We start from the raw sequence: 9591 nt of genomic DNA, 5'->3' as shown, positions 1-9591 counted from the left end.
GATCATCGGCATATATAACATGGTTGACCAATAGGGAGCTATCCCTTGACCGCACCCGGGCATCGATCAGCCTCCAATTGTATCTGTACCAGATGGAAATTCCTCTGGTGCAGCCATCGAAGGCTTTACGAATCCACAATCTTCATCATTCCCATCACCACCACCTTCACCACCATCTTTATCATTCCCATCATCACCACCTTCACCCCCATCACCACCAACTTCATCGGCATGCACCAGTTGCATAATACAGGCGGCCCCCGCTGTTACGTTACAATGCGTCCATGGAAAAGCCGTTGTCGTAAATCGGATCATCATAAAACTGGACAGACAGTAAAAACATCACTTGCTGATGTGTTTTTTTTCCACTTTTATTGGCCGTATTTAACGGAATTTATTAGGTAAACATCTACACAAGCACTTGAGAATAACAAGTGCTCCACACCAGGTCACATCGAAAACCAGATCGACTCTGTTTCAAATGAATCGACCAATCACAAACAATCGATTCCGACTTCCAAACGGAAACGTCACCGCGCGTGTAAAGAAACAACCTTAATAAAACGTCACATGATCGTCATGTGCCCGTTACGCGCAAGACACAGAGCGGTGGCGCGGTGGTTAGCGCCTCGCGCTCCGAACCCGGTGACTCGAGTTCAATCCCGGGCCCCGGCCAACATCAACGGTGAGCGAAGAAATCCGAACCGGTCCCGGGAACCCACCTCGCCATTCTCCTGCCAGCACTGACCAGAGCGGTGAAGTATGGCTAAAAAAAGCCGCTGCCTTCATCTAGCAGCAGATAGACCAAGGATCGTAAATAATCACTATTATTATGACTACACCACAAAGGATTGTTGCTTCTGGAAATAACTTTGTTTTGCGCCTAAAAAACGGTCCCTAACTCAGAGGTGTGCTTGCACAGGCGGCTCCGCAATCTGCGGTAACAGATTTTGGAATTCTTGAATCCATCCGTGTGGCGCTTTTCACTGTCACCCACTCGTATACAGCGCGGTGGGATCCCTCCGGGCCCCCGGGAGGCGTGCGTCATTTCCCGTGATCCTAAACCACTGCTCCTAAAACTCCACAATCGTTTAAAAAACATTCCCCACAATTTGCACTTTTTAACAAACAACCTCTCGTCGCCACACGCGTGAAAATGTCGCCCTCTGTTGTCCTTCCCCCGCACCTCCGATGAGCGCGGTTGGTCTACGTCCTGCGCGGAAGAGGCTCAACGTACACGCCAAATATTTGTCGTCATTGCCATTATCCTCAGCCGTGGTCAATTCACCGCTGGAGGAAGGCCTCGCCACCGGGCAACCAACCCGCGTGCCGCTTCCATCGCTCTGTCGCCCCCGTTCGACGTGCTCCGCACCCACTGTGCCCGTGATTTATCCTTGGAACATTTAACAACCACCCCCCCCCCCCCCCAACATTGAAACACAGACAGCTCCACCTGTGACGCAATTAATTGTTCAACAATGGCACCACGGTGGCAAGATTTTAATCCAGCCTCGCCTGGTATGCAGGAGGTTGCGGGTTCGATCCCATCCCTGACGACGTCTGCGCTGCTGCTGTATATTTGGAGTTTGCGTCTCTCTCGCTCTCCCCGTCATCACGAAGATTTTTCTACGCATCCTCCGCTTCTTTCCCTCCACATTTAGAATGAACGTTCCGCGTTTGGAGTATATGGCTGCTAGAAATGTCCACACGGTAAGCCACTTCGCTGAGCTATCACTTGCCGCTGGGTCGCTTCTGAGAAAGCGCTACACAGCTCAAGTGGGGCCTTTCCTGGTGAAATAAAAACGGTAAAACAGGTTTTTTTTTTAGCGAATGCGCCAACTCCATAGGATTCCCGCTAAAGCCACAGTCAATTGATCGCCGACTGGCCCACGGCCACTTCCCCGCACCTCCGTTGAGCACCGTTGGCCACGTACGGCGCTAAATAATGTCAACGTCCACACGCACGCACGCACACACGTGTACAGTTTCAACATACGCACGTACATACACGCGGCCGTGTGAAGCAGCAGTACCAACCTCATGGCGGGGGAGGCAGCAGCGCGCGTAGCTATGGACTGGGTGTGCAGGCGGTGCGTAATAGCATCGGCAGGTGGGTGGGGGTGTAAATCCACTGCTCTAGAGAGTTCAACCCTACTATCCAGACACCATCACTATCATCTCGACTCCCCTGCCACCACCGCCACCGCCGCCGCCGCCACAACCGCCGTGGCCCGGGGCTAAGCCGAGCCCGTCGTCCCAGGCTCCGGTTTAGGCACAGCGGAGCCCGTCCCACCGGGCGCCGTCCCCGAGCCCGTGCCGCCACCGCCGCCACCGGCAGCGGCCGTCGCCCCCGCCACCGTCACCGTCACCGCGCTGCTCGTGGCGCCGGCTCCGCCTCCTGCCCCCGGCGCGCCTGGCTTGCGCAGCACCACCATGGCCTGGCCGTCGGCGCCCTCCTGCTTGACGGCGATGAGCTGCGGCACGCTGCTGCTCCTTGCCGTGACGCCGCCCGGCAAGGACGACGCCCCCACGGGCGCCGGTGCCGGCGCTGCCGGCTTGCCGGTCACGTCGAGCGACGAGGAGGATGACGACGACGACGAGGAGGAGGAGGACGAGGAGGACGAGGAGGAGGGCAGCACCGAGACGGTGATGCCCGGCGCCAGCTTCTGACTCGGCGCGAGCAGCTTCACCACGGTGGGCGTGCCGGTCGTCGCCATCGTCGCCGACAACGATGAAGACAACGAGGCAGTGGCGGATGACGAGGTGGAGGGTGACGAGGTGGAGGAGGACATCGGTAGGATCTGCGTGGGAGAAGTCTGGAGGTTTTTTCGTGGTGGTGGTGGTGGAGGAGGGCGGTGCGTTTGTCTGTGTGGGTGCTCGCTAACAGCACTTGCCCCAACAGTCTATTAAGGCTACACGGGAGATCGCTGTCTTTGTGTTTTGTGCGCATAGCAACATCATCAACATCGTCATTATTCTGTCATCTTCAATACATTGCCATCATCCTAATTTATCCATTACCAATAGCAGCAGCAACATCAACATTATCGTGTGTGTTTGCGTGCACGTGTGCTAACAGCACTTGGCCCAATAGTCTCTTAAGGCTATTACGGGGGATCTTTGTCTTTGTGTGTACGAGCGAGAGTCCCGCTTACTGTCGAATATTTGAACTGGTCCTGGGCCCTCCCCTAGGTCGACTCAGCCTCAAATGAGTAGCTTGTGCGGTGGTGTAGTAAACATCGCCACTGGGGAGACAGAGGCGGCCGGGCGTGGTGCTGGCCACCCACCCCCTCGTGTGCCGTGCCAGCCTTCATAGGTGCTGCTCGCCAACAGCGTTTGCCTCAATAATCTGTTAAGGCTATAAAGGGGATTTTGCCTGTGTTGTCTGTGCGCGCACGTGTGTCTGTGTGTCTGTGTGTCTGTGCGCGCACGTGTGTCTGTGAGTGTGAGATCACCTGTGTGGGGCCGGTGGGGGCCGACACAACGATGAACTTGGGGGGCAGCCCAGACGCGTCGCTCCCCCCCGGCATGGACGTGGAATAGAGCCCCCCCCCCGAGCCTGGCACCTTGATGATGGTGGAGGAGCGGGTGGGCAGCGCCGTCTGGGGGCTCGCGAGAGAGTGAGGGGCACCGATGGCGCCACGCACCTGGGGGGGTGGGCACAGCAGCGACGTCGGCAAAGCCGTCGTCACTCATCCACCGTCGTCGATAACATCATCGCGATCAAACGAAATCCGTCAGCGTCATCGTCGATGCAGCGTCATGACTCGCAGGCGAGTGAAGGCGTGAAGAGGCGGTGGGCCTCAGGCGGGTACAAGCGCCGTGAACGCGATGGCGGTGAGCCGAAGCCACCCGCGGGCGAGTGAAGGTGAGAGCGCGCGGAGCGGTTGCTGGGTTTACGACGGGGCGACTGAGGTGACGGTGGCGAGTCTGAAGCCGCTCACCTGCGGGTGAGTGAAGGTGAGCGTGGAGCGGTTGAGCTGCAGGCCCTGAGCGGTGGGTGAAGAGGAGGAGGAGCTGACCTGCACGCGGGCCTTGGTGACGTGGGTGCACAGCAGGGGGCCCAGGTGCCCATAATCCGCCTTGTAGGCCTCCGCGCTGTCGGGGCCCGGACGAAGCTTCACCAGCACGGGCGCGCAGTGCTTCTGTTGATCACAAAGCGCAGACGTGTCACCGCCGCCGCAGCACCCCGCAGCCACGCCGCTATACCGCCAACACCACACCACCACTACCATCATCATCCACTACCACCAACCCACACCACCGCCGCCACGCGCACACGCGCGCAATCTTGCGGAGCGAGCGCTCGGCTGACCAGTAGCAGCGTCTGCACGTGCTGTGCCCCGATCTTGTCGATGTTGCTGATCACCGGGCCCTCCAGCACCTGCCGGATGCGGTCGCCCTCGGCGGGGAGGCGCGGGATGACGAGCGTCTTAATCACCTACGCGCGCAGACAGAGAGGCCGTTGGGGCAAGCGCTGTGAGCGAGCAGCGGGCGCCAGCGAAGGTCGGCACGGCGCACGATGGGGTGGGAGATCAGCACCGCGCCCGGCTGCCCTCGTATCCCCAGTGGCGATGTTGACCACACAGCGCACCAGGTACTCAATTGAGGCTGAGACAGTCTAGGCGAGGCCTAGGATCGGTTCAAATAATCGTCACCGGTGTTGGCTGTGAACGGGAATCGAAGTTGGGTCGCCGGGTTCGTAGAGTAGCGCGTGAACCGCAAAACCACCGCTCCACATTTACACAACACACACACAACACACAACACACATACACAACACACACATATACACACAACACACACACACACAACACACACACACACATACACAACACACACATACATACACAACACACACGATAAACACACAACACACACGATACACATACACACAAAACACACACACTATACACACACACACAACACACACGATACACACACACACAAAACACACACTATACACACACAACACACACGATACACATACACACACACGATACACACACAACACACACGATACACAACACACACACAAAACACACACACGATACACAACACACACACATACGCACACACACGATACACATGCACACATGCACACGATACACATGCACACACACGATACACATACACACACACACAACATGATACACATACGCAAACACACAGTGTATTGTATAGTAGTGTAGTGTATAGTAGTGGTGTAAAATAGTGTAGTGGATAGTGGTGTAGTGTATAGTAGTATAGTGTATAGTAGTGTAGTGTATAGGAGTGTAGTGTATAGTAGTGGTGTAAAATAGTGTAGTGGATAGTGGTGTAGTGTAAAGTAGTGTAGTGTATAGTAGTATAGTGTATAGTAGTGTAGTGTATAGTAGTGGTGTAAAATAGTGTAGTGGATAGTGGTGTAGTGTAAAGTAGTGTAGTGTATAGTAGTATAGTGTATAGTAATGTAGTGTATAGTAGTGTAGTGTATAGTAGTGTAGTGTATAGTAGTGTATAGTTGTATGTATGCATGTTGAACTTCTGTCACACCGCGCTAATCGGTGGTGCAGCATCAGAAACGGGGTCAGTGCGACGACGTTCCGCTGGCCTGTTACAGCCAGCCCGATTGCTTCTGGCCGTCGCGAAGGGGAGCGGAGGCGGCGGGTTGGGGGGGGGGTTGGGGGGGCAAGGGAGTTGAGCGGGGAGGGGCTCACGTCGAAGCCGAGCTCGGCGAGTCCCGCGATGCAGCCGTAGCGTGTCGTCCACGGCGTCTTGTCGTCGTGCAGACTCTGCGACACGCGTTCCACAAAGTCAAAAAGGTCCCCCGTGGAGCCACGACGGACTGCTGGGGCAAGTGCGGCTAGCGAGCAGCGAGCACCTACGAAGGCCGGCACGGCACACGAGGGGGTGGTGGGTGGCCAGCACGATGGCAGACCGCCGTTGCATCCCCACCGCTAGTCACAAGCAATGCACACACAGACAGTTTGCGCGCTTGGATATGAGAGTTGCGCTTTTATAAATTAACTTACTTACTTAACAAATAAGACGCGCACAAAGGTGAGTGGAGTTTGTATGATCTCTCCCTGTTATACAGAGTGTGAATGAGTGGAGTTTGTATGATCTCCCCCTGTCCTGCAGGGTGTGAGTGAGTGGAGTTTGTATGATCTTCCCCTGTTCTGCAGGGTGAGTGAGTGGAGTTTGTATGATCTCTCCCGGTACTGCAGGGTGTGAGTAAGTGGAGTTTGTATGATCTCCCCCTGTCCTGCAGGGTATGAGTGAGTGGAGTTTGTATGATCTTCCCCTGTTCTGCAGGGTGAGTGAGTGGAGTTTGTATGATCTCTTCCGGTACTGCAGGGTGTGAGTGAGTGGAGTTTGTATGATCTCCCCCTGTCCTGCAGGGTGTGAGTGAGTGGAGTTTGTATGATCTCTCCCTGTCCTGCAGGGTGTGAGTGAGTGGAGTTTGTATGAACTCTCCCTGTCCTGCAGGGTATGAGTGAGTGGAGTTTGTATGATCTCCCCCTGTCCTACAAGGTGTGAGTGAGTGGAGTTTGTATGATCTCCCTCTGTCCTGCAGGGTATGAGTGAGTGGAGTTTGTATGATCTTCCCCTGTTCTGCAGGGTGAGTGAGTGGAGTTTGTATGATCTCTCCCGGTACTGCAGGGTGTGAGTGAGTGGAGTTTGTATGATCTCCCCCTGTCCTGCAGGGTGTGAGTCAGTGGAGTTTGTATGATCTCTCCCTGTCCTGCAGGGTATGAGTGAGTGGAGTTTGTATGATCTCCCCCTGTCCTACAAGGTGTGAGTGAGTGGAGTTTGTATGATCTCCCCCTGTCCTGCAGGGTGTGAGTGGAGTTTGTATGATCTCCCCCGGTCCTGCAGGGTGTGAGTGAGTGGAGTTTGTATGATCTCCCCCTGTCCTGCAGGGTGTGAGTGGAGTTTGTATGATCTCCCCCTGTCCTGCAGGGTGTGAGTCAGTGGAGTTTGTATGATCTCTCCCTGTCCTGCAGGGTATGAGTGAGTGGAGTTTGTATGATCTCCCCCTGTCCTACAAGGTGTGAGTGAGTGGAGTTTGTATGATCTCTCCCTGTCCTGCAGGGTATGAGTGGAGTTTGTGTAGAGGTGTTAACTACGCGCTGTTGCGTAACCTGCATTGCCACCAGGGCAGTGCAGCATTACCCCTGGGTACAACGGTTGGGATCAGTCGAGGTGAAACGGATCGTGGCCAGGGTTTGGTGCGAACCAATCAGACGGTTCCACGTGGGAATGTATGATTGGTTCTACCTGGCCACGAAGGGGTATAAGACGGGTGACCCAACGGACCTCGGGGAGTTCTCTCCCTGCACGAAGATAGAAGACTGGGCTGAAGCCTAGCTAGGACCCTGGACCAGCCTTTCAGCCCTTCTAAGGGCTAAGGCTCGGCATACCCAGTGGTCAGGACCCACCGGGCCAGCGGTGGGTCAGATAGCCTCCCCTAGGTCCTAGCCGGAGGACTAGGATAGCGGTAGACGTGTGAGTCCTGCCAGGTCCGGAGGCTGTACCTCCCTAGGGTATCGGGTGAGGGGACCGAATATCCCTCTGTGTGTGTTAAGCGTTGTAATCCAATAAACAGAGTGTGACTTCCTAAAGAAGTCTGCTCGTCCTTACAACACTACAACTGGAGTCAGAAGTGGTTGAAAATGGAAACAAGAAGTTCCGCCCACGCGCGGAGCCAGAACGAAGAAAATGGTGTCTCACCTGCGAGCACCGCCAGCTCCGCTGAAAATGCTGCCGCGTTGACCGCCGCCCAGCCACCGGTTGAGCAGCCGGTTGCTCCTCCTGCCATGGGGGACGGACTCAGGGCAGCACACGGCCGTCTCGCCCAACTCCTACACGCCGCGGCCTCCATTCTCGAAGAGATCAACTTGGAGGTTGCGGGCAGGCCGAGTCAACTGCCGGCAGACGTTCCCGCCATCGGCCAAGGCGGACATTTTGATTTTCCCGCCAGGGAACCATGTGATCCCGCTGGAAGCGGAAGCCAGGGGCATCCTGGGAACGCGGGGGGGCAATCACAACCCGCAACGTCATCAGCACGCAACGCTGAAAATTCAAGTTCCTCAGCGGACGCCGCGTTATCACTGTACCGACATGGTACAGTAGACCCTGTCGGCCGGGAAATCACCGATCTCCGGTTCAAGACGCTGCCAGCTGAGGAGGAGACGACGTCCGCCCTCCAACAACGCCTGCCCATCTTCCGGGAATTCGTATCTGAAGAGGGCGACTGGGCGGCGTTCCAGCGTCGCTTCCTGAGCCACCAAGAGATGGTGGGCTGGTCGGACGTACAAGCGCTCTGAGCGCTACCGGCCACTTTGGACGACGACGCTCTCGCCTCGCTCCTCACCATCCCCAGGCAACAAAGGGCGACTCTTCAATCGGCCCTCCGACGGATGTCCGACATCTACGGGCCTCCATCCGACGTCCGCAGCCGATTTTACGACAGGCGACGCCGCCCTAAAGAGTCTCCGTTGGCATTCCGGACCGCTTTACTGGTGATGGCAAGAGCGGGTTACCCTCGCATGGACGACGAGGCCATCGACGCCATCGTTCTCCAGAAGATGCTGGAGCGGGCGCACGAGCTGCGCATCGTCATCCAAGCAGTGGACGACAGTATGTGCTCGCTACGAGCCGCTCGGTGCATCCACGCACATCTGCTGCTCCACATGGAATCGACCATCGCCGCCTCGGCTTCGACGTTGGAGCCTGCCAGCAGGGACGCCGAGTTATCCCCCGACCGGGCCTTCATGGCGACCAGGTCAACGGGCCGGCGACCGTCCGACCACGCTGGTCGCCGCAACGACCAGCAGCGGGGACGGCCTTCTCCACGCGGCGACGTGACGTGCTTCAACTGTGGCCGACGAGGCCGCATCTTCGCTGACTGCCGTGCGCCTCGACGACGCCCCTCCGCATCCCGGGGCCAGGACTACAGGACGTCCACGGCATCGCGGCAAAACCAGGCAAGTCGCGACGCCTCTCACGCTCGGCCCTCATTCACACCATACACACTGCAACGCACCATAAGAAGGGCTCGCGATTCGGCGTGTGATGGGGGGTATTCTGGTGTTTGTTCGCGGCCACTCGGACCTGGGCAGTGGTCTGAGTTGGCCCATAGGGTAGTCGCGGCGACTGCAGGTTCGTCCGTGGTTGTCGGATCAATCGAGGGTGTGGAATTTCGCGTGTTGGTTGATACTGGTGCGTCGGCTACGATCATTTCGGATTTGATTTACAATATACTGCCCGTACGATGCCGCCCCTTGGAACGGGTTTCTATCCCGTGTTTCGCCGCTAATGGCAGTTCACTGGGCATTATTGGGCAAATTCGGGCGCAAATTTCGATTGGAGACATTAAATTGGCAGGGCCTATTTTGGTCTCTTCTTCCCTCGCCGTGCCGTGTTTGTTAGGCACTGATTTTCTCGCGAAAATGCCTATTAAGATCCTTGTAGATCAAGGCAGAATCGAACTCCCGTCGGGTCGACGGATGGCGTTCTTGCCCACACCCTCACATCCGCGCATGGCTAGTGCCTCGGTGCAGGCGTTTGTCGCGAGCACAGTCCGCATTCCGCCAGGGACACAAA

The 9591-nt window shown here is 56.6% G+C and overlaps 1 protein-coding gene across 2 annotated transcripts in view; it reads right to left on the bottom strand.

Annotated features, from left to right (window-relative positions):
- Positions 1 to 355: 355 nt before the first annotated feature.
- TAF6 (TATA-box binding protein associated factor 6) overlaps positions 356 to 9591 on the bottom strand; it is a 38662-nt gene continuing 29426 nt past the window's right edge. Inside the window, exons 11-15 of one of the 2 annotated variants that reach the window (XM_032980318.2) lie at positions 5700 to 5774; positions 4316 to 4441; positions 3945 to 4145; positions 3456 to 3647; positions 356 to 2801 (exon numbers count right to left, since the gene is read on the bottom strand). In XM_032980318.2, the coding sequence (XP_032836209.2) occupies positions 2238 to 2801; positions 3456 to 3647; positions 3945 to 4145; positions 4316 to 4441; positions 5700 to 5774 (1158 nt within the window). In that variant the 3' untranslated portion in view covers positions 356 to 2237. The remainder of the gene's footprint in view (positions 2802 to 3455; positions 3648 to 3944; positions 4146 to 4315; positions 4442 to 5699; positions 5775 to 9591) is intronic. The other variant, XM_032980319.2, reaches the window with a different exon arrangement.

Source organism: Petromyzon marinus, chromosome 64, assembly GCF_048934315.1.
Source record: "Petromyzon marinus isolate PM22_M1 ecotype Great Lakes invasive population chromosome 64, UKy_Petmar_22M1.pri1.0, whole genome shotgun sequence".
Lineage (NCBI taxonomy): Eukaryota > Metazoa > Chordata > Hyperoartia > Petromyzontiformes > Petromyzontidae > Petromyzon > Petromyzon marinus.
The sequence above is the reverse complement of the archived record's forward strand: the minus strand, read 5'-3'. Positions and strand labels throughout refer to the sequence as shown.